The 20,823-nt window shown below is 47.9% G+C and overlaps 6 protein-coding genes across 6 annotated transcripts; 4 read left to right on the top strand and 2 right to left on the bottom strand.

Annotated features, from left to right (window-relative positions):
* Positions 1-1,167: 1,167 nt before the first annotated feature.
* On the top strand, positions 1,168-3,014 carry KY384_006857 (uncharacterized protein; the record flags this gene model as incomplete). Its single annotated transcript, XM_044815350.1, has 4 exons — positions 1,168-1,562; positions 1,592-1,727; positions 1,777-2,752; positions 2,830-3,014. 4 exons carry the CDS (start codon positions 1,168-1,170, stop codon positions 3,012-3,014), a joined length of 1,692 nt encoding a protein of 563 aa, XP_044667224.1.
* A 24-nt stretch (positions 3,015-3,038) lies between these two features.
* KY384_006858 (uncharacterized protein) lies at positions 3,039-3,575 on the bottom strand (the record flags this gene model as incomplete). The annotated part of the gene is made up of 2 exons (XM_044815351.1): positions 3,039-3,349; positions 3,377-3,575. The coding sequence occupies 2 exons, from the start codon at positions 3,573-3,575 to the stop codon at positions 3,039-3,041; spliced, it is 510 nt and encodes a 169-aa protein (XP_044667225.1).
* Positions 3,576-4,802: 1,227 nt separating this feature from the next.
* On the top strand, positions 4,803-7,341 carry KY384_006859 (uncharacterized protein; the record flags this gene model as incomplete). The annotated part of the gene is made up of 2 exons (XM_044815352.1): positions 4,803-4,810; positions 4,857-7,341. The coding sequence occupies 2 exons, from the start codon at positions 4,803-4,805 to the stop codon at positions 7,339-7,341; spliced, it is 2,493 nt and encodes an 830-aa protein (XP_044667226.1).
* Positions 7,342-8,508: 1,167 nt separating this feature from the next.
* Positions 8,509-11,238, top strand: KY384_006860 (uncharacterized protein; the record flags this gene model as incomplete). Its single annotated transcript, XM_044815353.1, has 2 exons — positions 8,509-8,783; positions 9,381-11,238. The coding sequence occupies 2 exons, from the start codon at positions 8,509-8,511 to the stop codon at positions 11,236-11,238; spliced, it is 2,133 nt and encodes a 710-aa protein (XP_044667227.1).
* Positions 11,239-12,958: 1,720 nt separating this feature from the next.
* On the bottom strand, positions 12,959-13,330 carry KY384_006861 (uncharacterized protein; the record flags this gene model as incomplete). Its single annotated transcript, XM_044815354.1, has 1 exon — positions 12,959-13,330. The coding sequence occupies one exon, from the start codon at positions 13,328-13,330 to the stop codon at positions 12,959-12,961; it is 372 nt and encodes a 123-aa protein (XP_044667228.1).
* Positions 13,331-14,567: 1,237 nt separating this feature from the next.
* KY384_006862 (uncharacterized protein) lies at positions 14,568-17,143 on the top strand (the record flags this gene model as incomplete). Its single annotated transcript, XM_044815355.1, has 7 exons — positions 14,568-15,011; positions 15,063-15,210; positions 15,262-15,613; positions 15,666-16,222; positions 16,285-16,418; positions 16,483-17,046; positions 17,096-17,143. The coding sequence occupies 7 exons, from the start codon at positions 14,568-14,570 to the stop codon at positions 17,141-17,143; spliced, it is 2,247 nt and encodes a 748-aa protein (XP_044667229.1).
* Between the last annotated feature and the right edge of the window lie 3,680 nt (positions 17,144-20,823).

The raw sequence follows: 20,823 nt of genomic DNA on the forward strand, positions 1-20,823 counted from the left end.
CTTATCATGATTCTCAATGCCGCTTTCGTGTCATCGTTGCCCTTAATGGAGAGAAGCCTGTTCTGGTATTGTTATTGCGTTGTCCCTCCCTATATTGGGTCTTCGGGTCTGAAATGACACAACCATTCCCACAACAACAACGACAAGAAGCTAAGCAGACATATGAACACCATCAGAGTACTTAAGGTGGTGCGAGGGCTGCTCTGTTGCAAAATAGCGGCTCGCTGTTCGTGACCTAAGTCAAGCCAAGTTTTCAACACCCAAGCTGGTTACTTTATGTTCGGGGTTTGCTATTCTTTCTCGAGGAAAAGCTGAGGCTTGAATGATGATATTTTGTAAAGACTGAATTGGAACGTAAGTGATATACTTCATGAGCATTACACATATCTCGTCATTAAACGCGCCTCTGTTTTTGATTGGTATACAAAAAAAGCCAAACAAAAGCTTCATCACGGTATTTTTACAAAGTTGATTAATTGCAATAAAACGGTACGGTGACAAATGTATGACTTGTTCATCCACAAGCATCATTTCCAGAGCCTTTCGCGTACTTGCGATAAGTCTCATGACATCGTTTGCCGATATACTATCCATCCAATTGCAATCTCCCTTCCGAGGTCCAGCCATCCTTGGTTTCAAATGGTTCGTCTCAAGAAGGCGGGAGCGCCTGATAGCGTCTCGAGTATTTATCGAGGGGATCCACCTACAAAGTTGCTACATCCTTCTCCATTGGTGACGACTTCCAATTTTTCCTTTGGATCATCAAACCGACTCTTGAACACCTTTCGTAATATTTGCCGAGCATGCCAAAATCAAGTGGCAAGGTATGTGTCCTTGAATTTTGTAATATCCCATGAGAGAAGGCTTCTCTCTGTCTGTATACGCGAGTTTCCATCTGATGCGAAGACAATTTTGACTCTCTGTCGACACTATGTTTGCCAGCAAGGATGGTGTTTTCAGACCTTTGCGGGAATTGTGTTCAAATACAATGAAGTAGCAAAGTTTTGACAGCAGGCCAGGCACATTCTAGTGGACGGCTGTCAGTCGGCCCGTTCCCGTGAGCGCTACTGCCGGTCCCAAAATTCTAGGTGTCTATTTGCGTACCAGGCACGGTCCAGCCCTTTTCACTTAACATCCAGATGGTATAATTGCAAGAAGATTACCAAGATGAGTTTACGTGATGCATGTATTGGCGCAGTGGCTCTGTTACCGGCCTACATCATACCGAACAAGCATACAACTTGGTACAAGGTACCTGTCACTTTGATTGTGGCCTATAATGCAGCCCTTTTTGTACTTAGCTGGTCCATCACTTCTCTCCTTCGTCACACGATAAATCATGAGTCTTCCGCACGTCGTACTTCAATACGAGCATCTGTCACTCGAGAGCTGGCATCCCTCGACGGCCAGGCCACTCGGTCACCAAATTCTTCTAATGGGGACTGGGAACGGGTTTCAAACGACTCGGAAAAATCAGGAGAGGTCGCTCCACTATCGAAAGAAGGCTATGATGGCTTTATCGGATTTTTCCATCCTTTCGCGTTCGTGGGATTCGACCACAAGTCGGCATAATTGCTAATCTTTTTTTTAGGAATGCTGGAGGAGGTGGTGAGAGAGTACTATGGGCGGCAATCCAAGCCACGCAGAATCGTTGGCCGAAAGCGATTTGTGTCGTCTACACAGGCGATCATCAGTCCGACAAAACTCAAATACTCAAGCGAGTCAAGGTAAAATCATTGCCCAAAAACTCTCGCTGTTATTGATGCTTTGTTCCAGACCCGGTTTGACATAGATTTGTATTCTCCCACTATCTCATTTCTTTATCTCAATAGCCGCGCGTGGGTTGTGGCTGGCTCTTACCCTCGCTTTACGCTGCTTCTTCAAAGCCTCGGGTCCATCAATGTAGCTTATGAAGCACTCTCGCTTCTCAAACCAGATATTTTCATTGACACCATGGGATACTCATTCAGCACATGGTTTTGCAAATTTCTGTTTCCAGAAATCTCGATAGGGTCGTACGTACATTACCCATTCATCGGTACTCACATGGTAGATTCTTTGGCTTCAGGCGGTGGCAAAGGGGTCAATGCTGGCAAAGGCAAAGGATTAAGAGGCCTTGGCAAGAAGGTGTACTGGCATTGTCTGTTGCGTCTATACAAATGGACCGGAACATCTATCGACATTGTCATGACAAATTCCACCTGGACCCAGAATCATATGCAACGCATATGGGGCCCTGGTCGAGCTCAGGGCAGAAAGCCACCAGCACAAGTAGTGTATCCTCCGTGCTCTGTCGAGGAAATCATTGATCAGACACCCCTTGAAGGGCAGCACGCCCTGCCAAGAGAAAAGTTATTGCTCTGTATTGCTCAATTCCGCCCCGAGAAGAATCACGAGCTTCTCATCGAGTCATTTGCTCAAATGACACGCGGAACTGATAGTGGCTTGAAGGACGCACGCCTTATTCTGGTTGGTTCGGTGCGAGATAGCGAGGATGAGACTCTGGTCTACAAACTCCGACTGCTTGCCAAAGAACTCAAGTTGGAAAATCAAATTGAGTTCAGGATCAACACTGATTGGGGTGAGATCCTGGAATGGCTGAAGAGGAGTTGGGTCGGTGTCAATGGGATGTGGTGTGAGCACTTTGGTATTGGTGTCGTCGAATACCAAGCGGCTGGGTTGATATCGGTCGTTAATGATAGTGGTGGCCCTAAGGAGGACATCGTTGTCGATCTTGACGGTGGACCGACAGGTACGTGTTCTTATCCCTTATCGACACCTATTCCCAACCATTTGACAAATGTCCCACTGATTGGCATATCACTCTAGGATATCACGCCTCCACAGCCACTGAATACGCATCACGTTTTGTCGAAGCCTTGACCCTCTCCCCAGAATCAACGCAAGCAATGCGCAAGCGTGCCCGCTCATCCAGCAAGCGCTTCACCACTGATGTTTTCTCTGCACGATGGACACAGCAGCTAGAGCAGCTTATAGCCCAGTCCAAACACTAGACTCAATTCCCAATTCTGCTTGCTTCAAGCAACCATCTCCCCCTCTTCCCATACGCCACCCTTTAATCCATGCCTATATCCTATATAGCTAACCGCACCGACCGCATTTCCCACCGCCCCAGCTCCCACCCAGATCTTCCACCCTCGCAACCCAGATGCTCCTCCAATTCTCGCTAAACCAAGCCCTGCAACTCCTGCTGCCGCACCGATCATGCTCCAATTATCCACCTCCTGCTGCCCCTTGTTCTCCAGTAACCGCCAACTCCGATCCTTCCATTCAATCTCCTCCCGGCCCCACATTCTGGCCACCAACCCAATTGCTAGTAGCCCCGTTCCTGCTGTAGCTGATACGCCCGTCGTACGCACAAGCGATTGGAGAAGAGGGAAGTTCGCGAGGACGGCGGGGCGTCTGCGCGAGAGGTAGAAGCGTGAGAGTAGGTTTATGGGTGGACCGAAGAAGGCGCCGACTTGGAAGCCGCGGTGGAGGACGTGCACTGCGAGGAGCGTCTTTGCGAGGGGCTGGTCTTCTGCATAGGGAGCGTGGGGGAAGTAGGGGGGCATGCTGGTGAGACGCGAGTAATGGGGGCGAGGTGGAGTTTGACTTGTTACTTGGAGTTGAGAGAAGACGTAGAATGAAGTTTAAGAAAGGCTTGTCTGATTAGAAGCGGCTTTTGTTTGCTCAAATGAGATGATTTACATGATCGGATTCCGATATGGTGTTGGTGGAGTAAACAACAGCGTTCGGGGCTTACAGTCCCCTAAGCGTTAGGGGCCGGCGGGTCCCTAGAGGTACCAAGGCTGAGCTTTTGGGGCTCTTTCAGGGCTCCTGAGATACTCCTATACTTGGGTTTGATGCAAGATTCACAGAGGTACGGATGAGTTCATGGACAACGTGGGTGTGATATCCTTGTTTACAAAGGATTTTCATCATTTTCATTTGTCTCTGACTTGTTTGGAAGCCCCTTTTCTCCTCCTAGTGATGGACGTCACTTGGCTCATTCAACATGCAGTAAATACAATGCATGCATGCTCATAGCAGAGTCCGTAGTTCTAACTACTCCTGACTCGAATTCTTTGGTCCCCGGGAATTGAGATCATTGAGTTTGCAATTAAACAGCTGGACATTCCGATTCTAGCCTTCTCAAGGACAACGCCAGCTCCGTGCCGGCGTGTATGGATGGGTCAGCCAAAAATAATACCAACATGCATGCGCTTATAGAGGAGACCTTTCGTATGGTAGTGTGGTTGATTCCCAAAACTCCAAGGCTTTGCGCTTGCAATCGCTAAATCGTGCTTCTTGCGACAACGAGATGTCTCAGTCTCAGAAGGACGGGCAGCAGCCACAAGTATCCCAACACCACGATGGATGAATCTATAAAGCGGACAGCTTCGCAAAATACTCTGAGGAACCCTCAGCGCATCAAGATCGAGTCAAAAACATGGCACTTTCGAAGTCCTTACAGACATTCATAAAAGCAATGCGGAGCGACAGAACAAAACATGATCCACGCGCAAGCACTTGTCTCCCATTTATTCATCGCCTATTCTCCTCAAAGAAGCGAGATACAAGTGCACACTCTAGAGCCAACAATGAAGAGGATCTCGAATCACGTCTAGAGAAAGAACTCCTGGTACACGGCTGTCTTTAGGAGCAGCCTACGTCGTTGTAGGAATGAAGGTTCAGCAAGGCTGACGTCGGTCGTTTGAGCCCGCCACGCCCCGCTGAGCTCCGCAAAAGGTTCCTCCCACCAAAGGTCTTGCAAACAAATGCCTCTGCAACGGCCAACCATGGCTTCGTAAGTAAACATCTTAACGCTCTTTGTCTCACTAACATATGTGCAGCAATATTCTCTTCCTCCCCTTCCGACGGTCCCACTCAACAAAGATTTCTCCCGCCATTGGACAATACATCTCCAGCAAATATGACCAGCACCCAGGAATGTTTCGCCAAGACATGGAAGACATAGACAAGCTCAGATTGGAAGCTGTGAATTCTCTAGAAGCACATGTCTCCGGCATACGAAAGCTTACTGCCTACGCGGCGCAATTAGTCATGATGGGCGGAAAGTTCCCCATCGACATTGGGGTTGATTTCACGTGGTATCCTGCGCTAGGCTTCAACACACAGAGACCTGTGTCTCAAAACAACCTAAGATTCGAGCTTGCCAACGTGCTAGGTAACCTCTCCGCCCTCTACACCCAGCTGGCAGTATCCTTGAATTGGACTACTAGCGACGGACTCAAGTCAGCATGCAATTACTTTTGCCAGGCAGCTGGTGTGATATCATATATCAAGGAGAATGTCATACCAGATATGCGCGGAGAACCTCCAGAGGACATGGACATCATGACAATGGAGAGTATACAGCAGCTGTTCCTGGCCCAGGGCCAAGAGTGTTTTTGGTCTAAGGCCGTGAAGGATGGGATGTCTGACGGTACAATAGCAAAGCTTGCAGCAAAAGTATCCGACTTTTACGATCAAGCAGCAGAGTACGGGACGAAATCTGATATCATCAGCACTGAGTGGATACACCACATGACCGCGAAGCATCATCATTTCGCCGCTGCGGCGCAATATAGGGCATCCAGAGAATGTTTAGAGAAACAGAATTATGGTGAAGAAGTGGCTAGACTTCGGGACAGCCTTGTTTGCGCAAACGAAGCACTTAAGGAAGCTCGCTGGATCAACAAGATGGTTCTTGGAGACGTCAACGGGCTGAAAGCGAAGGTGTCAGACGATCTCAAACGAGCGGAAAAGGACAACGACGTGATATACCTGATGCCTGTCCCGCCGAAGTCTGAACTCAAGACTCTCGGACGGGCAGGAATGGCGACGGCGAGAATTCCAGAAGAAGTGTCGAATCCTGCTTCTACGCTTGGCAAGGATGGCCAGCCGTTATTCACCAGACTAGTACCCTACGCAGTACATGTCGCAGCAAGTCTCTACGAAGAGAGGAAAAATCGAATGGTCAATAACTCGATCGTCGACGAGCTTGAGAGCTTGACGAATCAACTCCGAGATTTGCTAGCTTCATTGAACCTCCCAGGATCTCTTCAAGCGCTGGAAAGACCCCTTGGATTGCCACCATCGCTAACCTCACACGCCGAAGAGATCAGGCAACAAGGAGGTTTACATAAGATAAGAAAATCACTTCGAGACATTGCTAGGTTGAAAGAAAGTGATTTGACCATTTACCAGGAAGGTGTGAATGCTTTAACATTTGAAGCAGACGAAGATGAGCGAGCAAAGAGCAAATATGGTACACAGCGTTGGACCAGGCACCCATCCAAGCAGGCTGCCCAAAAACTTTACTCGCAACTGGATGAGCTTAAGGGGTTCTTGGCTTCGGCAGCGAGCAGTGACGAGCTTATTGGAGCAAAGCTGAAGGATTGTGAAAAGGTCGTCCAGGTAATGGAAGGCACAACTCATGATATTGAAGAATTTGTACCAAGTAGCCGCAGAACAACAAGACCACCCGAAGTCGAACACGCCACAATAATGCTAAGGGAAATGCTCAATGAAGTCAGTCACATCGAAAGTCGACGAAAGAAATCTGTAGCAAAGATAAAAGAAAAGGCCAAATATGACGATATCAACAACGATCTGCTCCTTGAGACTGCTCGACTTGAACGAGAGTTCCCGATGCAGAAAATCGAGCCGGCGAATTTTGAAGATCTTTTCCAGGAGCGTCTTGACCAATACGACGAAGACCAGGAACGTATCAAAACTGAAGCGTCTACTCAAAAACGGCTTATGACCAAAATCAAGGAAGCAAACTCCGCTTTCGCCAATGCAAGGAAAGGTGACACTTCGACTCGGGAGAGAGAGAAAGCCCTTCAACAGCTTGAGAACGCATATGTCAAATACAAGGAGATCATTGCGAACATGGATACTGGCCGCAAGTTCTACAACGATCTCGCTAAAATCGTGACCCGCTTCCGCGACGACAGCAAGAAATTTGCCTACCAGCGCCGAGTAGATGCCAATCAGCTTGAAGGCGAGCTTGAGAATGCTATGTCGGCGCTCAACCTTGATCAAACGAATGCGCTGAATGAGCAAAAACAGAGAGACGCCCTGAGGACGCAATACTCATCCAAAGCGCCGCCTACGCCGTCGGAGCCTCTGGCGGCGCCGCTACCGCAAAGAGCGAATGTTCAGCCTCCACCGGCTGCTCCTCCAGCTGTGGCGACGGCGGGAATGTGGAATCCGGAGATGGGAATTAAGTTCGGTCAGGCGCAGGGTGGAAATTTACACAATCCTGCGTATCCACAGACGAAGGGAAGGCCTGGACCGTGGGACATGAGTCAGGGTGTACGCTTTGGGTGATGGGTATATATGTATAGCATGATGCAACGAGTGATATGATACCCTTAGAATACGAACGAGCTCTACCTTTTTCGCTCCAACAAGAGGTGGTAGGCCGTGGTAAAGGCCTCGGCTGCACCAAGATTCTTGCTACCGGCGTTTCTCTCTACCAGAATCCCTGTCTCTTTTGCTTGATCAGATTTACGATGTCCATGGACTTGCGATCTCCATTGAAAGCCCGCTCGCCGATAGGACACAGACGGAAAGCCGGGTAGCAAACTTGTCGCTTCAACTCGCATCCAGCTTTATCCGCCCGCCAAGAACATTATTGCTGTTTGTGGTAAATTTGCCCAATCTGGTCGAGCAGGAGGTGGGTAATGTGGAGCAATGAGTGGTTTATGCAGGACGGATCGATACATTGACCTTACCTAATGTAGACCACATGGAGCCGGAGACGTGCATATTGCCAAGATATATCTAGTGCTTACCTTAATTTTTGCTGGAAATCGCTGCCGGACAATTGGAATCTTGACCTTCCCTGCCACAGATTGGAGACGTCTTGGATACGCGATCTACCTAATCCAAGGCCATAGAGATGCTCGCTTGTTCTCGCCACCCAAACCACCACGAAAGCGTCTATGCAAGTAGGCACAGAACCGGGGCGTCCGAACTCGCCCGATTGTGCAAAGTCTACACCGTAGCTCACCTTCTGTTCGAAGGAGAGTGGCTTGCTTTGCTCAGAGTATACAAGCGACGAGATAGTACTCTGGACAGCCTGATAGAATGCTAGTACCCGCAGAGTCCTTGCCTTGAGCTCCACCATCGGCTTGGAATGGTACCGAAGGCTGGTTACACCAGATCATGATTGACGGGGCTAGAACAGCGATGACTATTTCTCACGCAGGATTACATTGCCGTGAAGCTCATCCGAGTGCTTCCGATGTGAAGAAACTTTCTTGGACGTTGCCTGGAAGCACGTAATCCAGCCCAGCGATGGTTTGTTTTGCGGGGGATTGGGGGAAGGCTGGGCCGGGTGGCTGGTAGGATGGGACCGTCCGAGGAAGCTGCACTGTTACCTCGTATTTACGATTCCGCCTTATGAGCAAGAGTTGGCGCGCCGTTGCAGGAATTCCTTAGTCTGGTGAACTGGTTCCTGTCAATCTTTGCGGTGGTGGAGAAAATAAGTGCATGACGTGCCTGGCCAGCCACGCCGCCCTTCCAGCTAGACCCAAACAGGTCAAGCTGCCAAGACTGGATGCACTTCGGATTGGTGCAAATCAAGGTTCAGAACCTCGTACGGGTAAAGTTTCTTGGTCATGCACGTCGACATATCGACCACCTCTCGTTTCTGCCCGACCATCCTCTTCACCAACCAAGAAGCAAGATGACAACCCTGCTGGCAAGAAGCTGTGTGACGGCGATGATGTGATCAACTATCATAGGAGCAGACAGGCTGGCTCCTCGTAGACCTCCCTTGTTGTATGCTCCCTGCGAGAGACCATGTTTCTTTTGATCCTTCCCATGCTCATCATTCAGTATAAAATGCTGATCGGACGGAGTATTGCACACTATTTCCCCGCACCTCGTGTATGCATGATCTCCCATGCAAGATATGCTCGTGGGGCTGGTGACGAGACCTTCCGCTGACCCCAGCAAACCTAACCAACATCCCTCTCATGCAGACCGAACCAATCGAAGGAGCTCTACTATGCAGCTAGAGTTTGGTTGCTTGCTTACTGCATGGCGACTTGCAAGCTCAGATGTGGAGCCGCGATGGATGGGGTAACTAGCTATAGCTTTCGGCCCTGCTGATGCACAGAGTTCGGCTCGGGTTGGTCATCTACATAAAGATGGCGAAGCTCCCATTGCTCACAAGCTTCAGGGAGGATCTCTTGCGATTCAATACCTGCTGTCTTTCGTTTGTCAATTGTGTTCTTCTCCCTCACTCAAGAAATCCTTCAGTCGTTCAAGCTTGCTGTCATGCCTTCAATTACTTCACTTTTCGTTCAAGCCCTTCTCGTCATTTCATGGAGTTCAGCCACTCTCGCTTGGAACAATAGCACGACTCCTGCGCAACCATCGACATGTCCGCCGGCGCAGACCGATACTGTCACGCAAACAGATTTCCAGACCGTCACACTTACCAACAAGCAGGAGGAAACCCAGACTAAGACGGATTACCAGACCGTCACCACCGTGAAGTACAACAACCAGACTCAAACTCAGACCGTCACAGCTACTGTCACAAGTAAGGAAGAAGAAACTCAGACCGCCGTCGTCACAACCGTGCAGAAGGAGACGCAGACGATTACGTTCTCAACCACGAAGAAGGAAAATCAGACTTTGACTGTCACCCAAGCGCCAGCTACTGTCACGAAGACACAGTCAGAGACACTGACGACAACGACAGTCCAGGAGGAGACGCAAACAGTCACCCAAGCTCCAGCTACTGTCACGAAGACACAATCAGAGACGCAAACAGTTACTCAAGCCCCAACGACAATTACAAAGACTCTCGCCCAGAATCTTACCCTTACTACCATGGAGAAAGAAACAAAGACGGCTACAGTCACTTTGCCAGCTACCACCGTTACGACAACAGAAGAGGAGACAAAAACATCTACAGTCTCGCTTCCGCCCACCACCGTTACGACGACAGAGAAAGAGACAAAGACGGCGACAATTACGCAGGCGCCAACAACTATTACTGCTACCAAAGTCCAATCAGAGGTCCTCACCGTTACCCAGACACAGGCTCCCTCAACGGTGACTACTACCCAGGAGCAGACTCAAACAGTTACGACCGTTAAGCAGCAGACTGAGACGAGCACTGTTACACAGGCGCCAACGACTATCACTGCTACCAAAGTCCAATCAGAGGTCCTCACCGTTACCCAGACACAGGCTCCCTCAACGGTGACTACGACTCAGGAGCAGACTGAGACAAGCACTGTTACACAGGCGCCAACGACTGTCATTACCACTAAAACGCAATCAGAAATCCTAACCAGCACTGTCACCCAAGCACCTTCTACCGTTCTTCTGACGTCAACGATCAAGGAGGTTCTCACTCTTACGTCAACTTCAACCCAGAAGGAAGTCCAGACAAGCACAGTCACCCAAGCTCCATCTACTGTCACAACAACCAAGACCCAGGAACAAGAGCTCACGACTACCGTAACCCAAGCGCCTTCTACATTGACGAAGACAGAGACTCAACAGGAAGTGCAGACTGCTACGATAACTGAGAAGAAAGTCAAAACAACGACTGAGATCCAGACAGCTACAGTTACACAGGCTCCGTCTACGACAACCGTAACGACTACTCAAGAACAGATTCAATCAGTCACTGCGACGTCTACTCTGGTAAAAGAGGAGACGGAGACAGAGACGGTCACTGGGGCTCCCCAGACGACTACCGTAACCGCTACGTTGAAAGAGGTTAAAACAAACACTCAGACAATCACTTCAACGCAAGAAGAAGTCGAGACAAAGACGGAAACGCTAGCCCCGTCGACTACGACCGTTGCAACGACCTTGAAGGAGGTTCAGACCCTTCTGGTAACCATCAGCCAGACCGTTACTACGACCCAAGAAGCTGTACTCACTACGACCGCAACACTTGCCCCCTCAACGGCCACGGTGACTAAATCACAACAAGAAATCGCAACAGTAACCGAGACAGAGCAAACGACCGGAACACCATCATCTCCAGCGGCAATAGAGAAGTCTGAAGGGCAGCCTATTATTCCTACAGGTGTTGCGTCACAGAGAAGCGATGGCCAAGTGAACATCCCAGCTACCGGCACCGCACTTCCACCTTCACCTTCTCCATTCACAGGAGCAGCAGCTTCACTGAGATGGGACAAGCACCTTACTTGGGCTGTTGGTGCACTAGTAGGGCTCGCCCTGTTGTGAATGACATAATGAGCATTAATTTGATGGCTTTGAAGCCGAAATGAGCAATGAGGAATAAAAAATAATGAGTAATGCAAGCACTTAATGGCATTTTGTGGCTTCAGGAAACGAGAGTGATGACCATTGCGTGATAGCTAGGCATCGTTTAATGGAGGTAACATATTGGCACAACTTCCTGTACATACTTTTAACAATTGATACTCCAGGTAATGTTTCTATCTTATGATTGATTCAAAATTCAAAATTAGTTGCATTTCTTGGTTTGAAAAGTGAATATCACCTGGGAGCAGGGATTACAATGGCTCTAGTACTTCAAGAAGAACACCCTTCTACTCGCAGTCATCCAAAAATCCATACTAGCTGCTTAGAGTAACAACTACTTTTAATATTAGCTGTGTCTAGGTGGCAACGACTGGTAGGCTCGTACCAAGAAAAGAGAATAATCACAATGCTGGTAGCCGCTGGTAGGTGCGTCTTGAGCATTCTACCTACATGAATTATTCAAATCGATATCAGACAAGTCTATCAGGGGAGTATGTTCATTTACTCCCCTCATAGGTGTGGTTGTTCTACGCTCGAGGCTTTTCGGTCCTCGTAAGAGAATCCAGATGATCTGAAAGCTACACGTGCCTCATTTGAGCATTTTTGGGTACTACGTGCAAGAATTAGCGCATTTGTTGCGTCGATGCAGCACGTTATTGACATGAACTACAATTCGAGCGCACTGTTAGAAGATCTGAAGAGAGTCTATGATCTCAAAAATGTCTTCAAGTGCCTCGTCCTCTTGATAGGTATCAACATACGATAAATATGACACGCTGTGCTATGGATGTCGAGAACAAGATCGATGGGGCGTTAAACTAGAAGATGACGCTCTTGGAGAAGTCGTTTGAGAAGTTTTGACGGACAGGAGGAAAGGTCGAAATGAGAAGTTCCCTGAGGGGTAAGGTAACGTCTCGACACGAGTCATATTTCGCGGTCTTATAATGGTGTTGGCTACTAAAGACTTTCATGTTTAATGGAAACCCTTCAGCCTTGTCCTCGCGTCTTCCACCTCTTATCTCAGTAATCTAGATACCCCTCGTTCTTTCCAACATCCTGTTGACTCTTTACAATGTTCACAATCGCATGACATTCAGAGTGCTAGGGGTCATACTCCATTGAGCTATTATTACACAGTATGATGTACCCAGCTCGATAACAAGCTTGGAAATCGCTGCTCCTAAATGGGCAAAAGTTGAGCTTGACCAGTTTTATCCCAAGACTCTATTACGATTGGAATGGGTCGAACGTGATGAAATGATAAGAACCTGGGAGAAAGTCACGTGAACATCGTAGACAACGAAAAACCTTGACTATTATAGAAAACATAATGACAAGCTAGTTACGACTTCGTTTCTGCGACTCCTGCCCTTTCATCTCAAGTTGTCCTCATTGTCGGTCATTTGTCTCATCTGACAGCGCATAATGCCGATACTTGATGTAGTAAAAGGTCACTTCTCGGGCCAAAATGTATAGCCAGAGAACTGAAAATCGGGTGTCTCTAGCAGCGTGGCATCTTTCCCAAGAGGGGTTTCGAAAAAGCCAAACAAGCCTTTCTTATCCAGGAATTGAATGGATATTCTCTGTTCATAATTAGGCTCAGCTTTCGTATGCCTATTACAAAATTGGAGTTGAAGATTGTGGAAGCAAATAAGAAGATGTGAAACCCACGCCTTTCTCAGACATGATAGAATCCATGTTGAGTATCCCAATTGCCACGGTCCCATGTAGTTTGCTTTGGTCTTCGGAAGACACTGATAATCTTCCCCTGCATAGGTCTCGTGATTAACTCGAGGGTTTTGTATTCGTGTTGGATCTGTGATACATACTGGTCTTTAGAGAACTGGATCCCCATCCCAGGAATCCCAGGGGCGGCAAAGGAGCCGGTGACAGTGTTTGAGAGCGAGCCTCCGACCAATTTTATATCAGCCCACCCGTTGCTGATTGACATTTCAAAGCTCATTGGTATTTTCGCATTGGGATCATCGCTGGATTGGAGCGACTTCACGACTTCGACGCTTTCTGCAGAATTCAAGATGTTGGAAGCCATGGTAGAACGATAGAGCTTGAGATGTTGGTATTCAGATGAAGAGTAGATATCATGGGATAGATTAAATCCGACGAGTGCTATGTAGACCTCTCCCCGTACTGCTCTTATTCAATCACACGATAACCGTAATAATATCATCTAAGTCCTAACCTTTATCGAGAAAGGTTCAGCTAGCCTAGGACAGCATATCAGCTGATACTGGATCGATCCCTCTCTTGATCTGGAAGTTCTAGACTCTGTAAGCACCAATTTTTCGGGTTCAAAGATCACTGACTGATTGTCTTGTTGGGTACTAGCCAAAATCCGACCAAGACATTGTCCATGAGTATGAGAATCCAGTGAAGCAAGCTAGAAGAGTATTATTGGAAGATCACTGCAGCTAATGTCCGCTCTTTCGTTTAGTGCGTTCGAGCAAGGCTTGATGATGGCCTTCAGAAGTCGAGGCGTTGGGCTGCCAAAACTGACGCACCGGGGAAGGTTCCAGGGCGGCCCGGCCAACCGCTTGTCCAACAACCTAACCTGAAATTGCTTGATTCAAGGATATTTACCTCGATCAATCCTAACAACAGTTGGCCCGCATTTATTGAGCTGGCGTTCAGCCAGCCACAGGCCATAGCTGGCGGGTCCAGACTTCTTAGAGCCAACGAATCCAGATTTATTGAGCTGGCGTTCCGCAAGCCACAAGCCACAATTGATGGGGCTAGACTCTGTAGAGGCAACGATTTTGGAATTGATTTACCCCAACAATCTATTCGTGAACGCTTTAGGACTGACTTCTTAAAAAACTTAGCGGGCTTCTGTTTGCCAGTTTGCTATTCCTTAGCTACTCCCGCCATTGAGGCCTTCTTGATTGGTCAAAGATACACATGAGAAAGGATTGTGGCTTTCTCGTGGCTGGCTGAGACTGGGCTTATCGCAGTTGCAGCAGCGAATGTGGTGGATCTTTCTTCTGAAGGTAGGCGAACACAACGGTCTTGGGTTGCAAAGATTAGACTGTGTGCTATTCCAGCCAGTGCCCTTGCGCTGAGCTAGACAATTCTCTCCCCCATTCTGGGAATCGCCTTGCATATGGAAAATCAGGCGGAGAAGCTGCTTCTACGAGCAGGCTACGGTTACGGGTAATCGATGCAAGGCAACATATAAGATAAGAACCCCCTTGAACCCAAGTCGAGCATCTTGCAAGTAAGGAACATCCTTTTAATCGACGTTCCCCTTGAAATTGAGGTCATTCGTCAGCATGGCTAGCACACCTACATCCCAGAGCTTGTTCAGCACTGTCCCATCTCTGGAAGAATCCATCAAAGAGATTGGCAGGCTTGTAAAGGAACCGAGCGACTTGGACGAAGCCGAGCTTCCGGGGCTTGACGTTCTCATCAACGACTGGTATGACGAGAATGTCGATGTCGGCGAAGAAGAGTTCATGCGTAGAATCCTCGGCGTATTTCGCAATTCCTCGCATAATGAAGTCTACGATGAAGTCTTGGAGCAATATGAACCATCTGAGCGAAGAGCCATCAATAGCTTTGTAGCTGGGCAGACCACAGCTGAAGATGCGGCCAAGATTATTGTGTCAAAAGATGCATCTGCAGCAACTGCAGGCGTTTCTAACAATGAGCTTCATACAGAGGTCTTTTCCACCCAGAAGATGCAGAAGACCGAATTTCCAAAGAAGGCAATCAAGGTTAATAATCCTTACTCCATGTTTAGTACAATTCCTTGATGACCTCTGAAGGGCTTTGAGAACACAGAATTTCAAAATTGGGGTCGAACTGTAAAGCAGACCCCGGCAAAGACCTATTACCCTGAGAACACTGCAGAGGTGCAAACAATCGTCCGTGAGGCTGCTGAGAGTAAAATGGGCGTCCGGGTATCGGGCTTCCGTAAGTATTTATTCCACCTAAGAACGCTCCTGAGTAACTCATTCCGCTAAGGTCACTCTTGGTCTCCTATCTTTGGACGAGATAATAAGAATGGCCAGAAAAATAATGGGGATGTCTTGATCTCGACGCTCACGGAGAAAGATGCGTCCAAGCTTCCGAATTTCACATCGCTGCCGTCAAGCCTTTTCCAACCCAAGAAAACGGAACTCAACAATATCAGCGAAGTAAATGCTGCGTACGTTCATGGTCAAACCTTAAAGGATGGTAAGAAGTATGTCCGCGTTGGCACATCAACAACGAACGAGGAGTTTCGAAGATGGTGTATTAATGACGGACATGTTACGCTACCAATGAATATCATTGAGGTAGAAATTACGATGGGCGGCTCCAATTCAACCATTTGGTAAGTTATCCGTCACCAAGTACTTCGTTCCTTCCAATCTGATAACACATAGCCACGGCGCTGGTATCAACCATCCAACATTGAGCGATCTCGTGCGGTCCATTGAGTATGTTGATGTGAACGGAGAAGTACGGAATGTAGATATGGCAGATCCTGATCTGTTGAAGTCAGCTAGCGGTTGTTTTGGACTCCTGGGTGTTATCACCCACATTACATTCGAATGCGACCCGATATCAACAGCAGTCATGCGCCCGCAAAAGCTTGAGGTCATAGACGCGGTCCCGCCTCCTCCTGATATGAAGGACTCTGACATCCCGGGACCGCTTCGAAAACCACGTTCCCAGAAAGAAAGACAAATTGCCCAGGAGAATTTTGAGAAGCGGGCGAACAATGACTACTACGCAGAGTGGTTTTGGTTCCCGTACTCAAGTTTAGTTTGGGTCAACACATGGGCAATGGATCCTTCCACAAAGAACGTTGTTGAGTATCCAAGTAAGACAAAGACCGTCTTCCAAGTATTCGGGACGATCGCCATGAACATTGCGCAAAATATTGTTGCCAAAATCGATGCGCTCCAGTTCCAGCCTTTGAAACAGACTACTTTCTTGTGTAAGGATTCCTGAAGATTCGCTGATATCTTTTCATGCGTCTGGCTAATGAGGCTTGAGCAGCGTGGCTAGCAATGAAGAATCTAGACGAGCGCAAAGATTCCGAGAAGCCTATTCGAGCACTGTTGCCCGACGCTCTCCATTTCCAACGTGGAGTGCAAAATATCCGGGTACGGGACCTAGAAGTTGAATTGCCTGTAAGTTCTTCCAAGATAACTTGCCGCAAAGTGAGCGCATAGCTAACATATCTTTTCTCCCAAGCTTCATGCCAAGAAAGGCACTACCAGTGAGCGCGACTACACCAATGTTCAACGAGCATGGTGGGATGCAATTGTCACTTGCTATGCCAACACCAAGACCTGTCCCATGCGCATGCCGCTCGAGATGCGCATCATGAGCTCCAGTGAAGTCACCATGGCGCCACAGCGAGGCCATAAGCTTGGAACGTGCGCAATTGAAATTCTCACGCTTCATGCGGCTGCAGATATTTGGCAGCCTTATGCTCAGCAGGTGCTCAATCACTGGACAAGCTACAAAGATAATGATGGCATAAAGCTCGACATTAGGCCACATTGGGCGAAGGAGTGGAACAATCTTGAGGTCGACGGGAGACCTTGGCGTGAAAAGCTGAAGAATGAGAGCTATAAGACCGAGATAGCCGAGTTCAAAAACTTGTTGACGGCCATTGGAAAGAAGCATGATTGGACGCTTTCGGATATCAAGAGGATGTTTTCCAATGACGTTCTGGATTATCTCTACTTGGATGACGTCGTCGTAACAAGCGACAATAGAACCCAGGCCCACGTGCCAATGTTGGAGGAAAAGGTAAGTCGACGAGCTCTAGTCCTGTCTAAGGTGACTAATCAGAGTACAGAAGATCCCTCTAGTAAGTGAACGAGTGGTTGGAAACGTTACAGTCTGATGAAACGAACGTCGCATATTGGCCAATAAATTTAGGGACCCGCCCGCTGGCTTCGATCAGAATTGACATCAGGCTTGGGTGAGTTCCATCGGTATTCGAAGATGTCCGTATCTTTCAGAGACCTTAGGGATTGTTTGCATCAATATAATGCTTCAAGTCAGTGTACCAGAACCTATCCTTGACGAGGGTGGACGTCTGGCTTTTGTTTCGCCAAATCACATAATCCATCCAGAGAGAAAGTACGCCATTTGTCCATTTTTGGCCATCCTTAAGTCTGTTCCGATCGTTGGTTGTCAGTGCACGATTCTTACCCCTCCATCGGGCCCAGTAAACAAGATTTGACGACGGTAGCTCGGTATCATTCTCAAAATATCATGAGCAGTTCGTCTTCAGGATTATAGCCTCGTAGTGGCGACTAAACCCCGACAAATAGTCTGACCAGATCTCGGACGCGAATTTACCAGCTCTTTTCTCGCGAGTATGGGGCGCCGCCACTTTTTTCGCTTCTTCTTTGTCCAATCTTTGATCCTGAGCAAAGAGAACACGCTTGATGAGAGTCTGTGTCTGCTGGCTGCTCAGCTAGTCGTCTTCTGTTTTTGCTGTGTCAGTCTCGGCTCCTTTCATGAGTTTCAACAACCCTTGGCTTCACTCTTCCTCATTACTCTCCCTCCTCACTGCCCTCTTCCTTCTTCTCCCTATACTTCAAGAGAGTTATTTTGCTATATTAGCAGTGACCGATTCGATCCATGTCGTCATTTACAATGTCCACCTGACGACGGTTCTTCTGACGTATGCCAGTGAGGCAGCCCGGTCTGCAACGACAGCAAAGCTCCCCATACCGAATCGCCTGGTTATGGTGCGATTTTCTCCAGCCGTTGGCTTTAGGTGATTCAATTGTACCAAGCACAAGATTGAAGTTGTCTCAGATTCCACAAAGATGTGAGGTACGTGCGGCGGCTGATGGTTATTAGACAATCCGATGTTTCGATTGGACTGATACCATCTCACAGACAGCCATACACCTCCACAGCGTCCTAGTGATCTTTCTTGTTGCCAATATGGCAACAAGCATGATGTTCAGATTTCGTGTATGTTTAGCCTTATTGGCTCGGGCCACAAAATAGAGCATTCAGATTACCTGCTAGACTGCAGAAAGACAAGCGAAGGTGACGAACACCAGGATTTGGGGCTGTGACGAATGATATAGCACATCAAAAAAATTCTTAATAATTAGAGCTTATTGGTCTAGGAGGATAGGAAAGAGTAAATCCGAGACATCAAGCGGTGGTGTGCTCTGGTCTTCTCGTCTAGTAGTCACATCAAGATAATCGAGAATGCTGGATGTTGGATGAGAATTTTTTATTTCCTGTCGCCGACCGAATACCTTTTGAACCTTTCCGAGGGTTATCACCTGGCAAAGACGACTTTTGTTCAATGAAAAGGCTGGATCACAGCACAGCAGGCACTGCCACAGGACGTCGTTGCTGAGTATTCTTATCTTGGTTGTTTATCGCGGATGAATTCTGACCATTTTGATGTTGGCTCTTCTCATTGCTCATCTGGAAAACAACTGGGTTTCGCCGAGACAACATATCATCCACAATAGCGCGAGACGAATAGTTGGCACATTCCGTCTGAAAAACGAGCTAGTAGCCTTAAGCGTTAAGCTATCGAGGGATTGCAAATTGGTCGCTAGCCTTGTGATGTCTCAATGGCGAGACTCGGAAAATTGCGTTTGATGGCCCTCCTACAAGACTTTCTTCACTTACTAGATCCGTTTAGGATTCTGGTATCTATCGTCTGCTCTGGTGAAGACATTATCATCAGCACTATTCTTTGCTTTGATGGAGTCTGCTGCTCCGGCGAGGCGAGTAAAGGTCGAATGAGCCATCTCCACGTCGTGATAATGGCATAGGTGGGATTCCTGCTGCCCCAAATATTCACAAATGTTGACTTCTTTGCCACAATCCTCCAAAACGATCACCACAATGCTCTATGTTCTTCATGAAAAAACTATGGCGTCGCCCATTCACACCGCCGTTGCGTGGCCACGAGCGCCGCCATATTTTCAATATGAGATTCGCCAAGTCACATCATATCATCTGATTGAAACTGCATGTGGTGGTGGCGGCTCACAAGAACTTCAAAAGAAAATTCAAACAGTTGTTGAACGACCGTGCCTTGCCAATGACTTCGTGCCTGAATCAGAAATAGAACAGAATTGTACTGCATCTAAGACCTTGTTGCGGATGATATCGAGGCATCTTATGGCAATTTAATGACAATCATTGGCATGAAGGGCTGGTGGAGAGACATCGTTCGGCGCTTCTGTACTATATACTCGTCAAATAAGCTCAGTAAAGGCACAGAAATGGCCAATGGCACATTTCAGATAACTTCGCCTAGTACTCCTGGTGCTGTATGTCCTTCAACTTCATCGACGCCTTCCGATTCCATAGCGCAATCGCCGTCACTTCAGGTTTCGCACCAGAAGCCAACGACGTTCAGCTTAACTCAAGGCAACATCTTGGGTCGTCGTGCTTACCCACTCCGCTTAATCATCAGTAGAGCCTTGGATGACAAATCTCTGAATACAATTTCTCTCTTGGAATCTGCTATTCGAAGCTTCCATTTCCAGCAAAGAGACTGAAAATATCTATTTCGAACCGGAAAATGATACACGTACAATGTAGTCATTTCAAGTGAGGGCAAGCATTGATCATATAACGTCATTCGGCCTTTCATCTGCATCACAGGACTGGACGACCTTTCGCTATCCGCCCCCAACGGACAGGCATAGGTATGAGGCCTGATTGCAGCTGGTTAGAGGCAGCTGACTTATCTTCTAAAGTATCCAGTGGCTCCGCCGTGGAGCGTCCAGTGAATGCCACACTCACCTCTAATGAGTCACAACCAGAGTCTCCATCCCGTAGCTCTTCACTAGACTCAATAACTCCCAGGACGAACCTGCAGGATGGCTCAACGGGATCTCGGAAGCAGCCTACTGCCTGCGGCTTTATTCAAGCACACGATGTTGCAAGAACTTTGAGATCTCTTTCTCGTTACCTATCGAGAATGATGATAGATTTGCTACATCCTCTTGTGGCGAAGAAGGGCCAATGCGTACGGAGGTGTATCAACTCAGCCTCTATCCTCCCGCAACTATGGGACTTTTGGTGTCGACATACGATAGCGCAGTCCCAGCCAAGGCAAGCATGATGATGCCATGAAAGACCTAGGAAACTTGGGCGCGGAATGAAAACGCTTCCGAGTCTGTCAACCTTCGCAGATGCCAGAGCGGAGAGGAGAAGAGGCAAACAACTCTAAGCCCGAGAATAACTTGGAGTATGACCTTAATGATTTAGAATAGGATGAACTAGAAGCAGAGCACTAGAACAGACGCTCAAAGGATCGGATAGACCATGTCAGATTAAATAGCTTTATAGATGTCCTCGAATTTGCTGTGCATAAAGATATGCTAAGTGCCAAGACTTATGAAGGAGGCTGCATAAGAAGCTGCCTATCGCGTCATTATGCACCAACTCCTCTCTAACATTCACGGGCGACCAGAGGAGCCTGCAACACTCAGCACTCCATCTACTTCCAGCAAAACATCCATTCCTCATTCGTAGTTTCACTGATAATCAAAGGATCATGATGCTGCGAAGATAGCATTCGAC

The sequence above is a fragment of the Bacidia gigantensis genome, assembly GCF_019456465.1.
Source record: "Bacidia gigantensis strain McMullin 20006 chromosome Unknown contig_255, whole genome shotgun sequence".
NCBI lineage: Eukaryota > Fungi > Ascomycota > Lecanoromycetes > Lecanorales > Ramalinaceae > Bacidia > Bacidia gigantensis.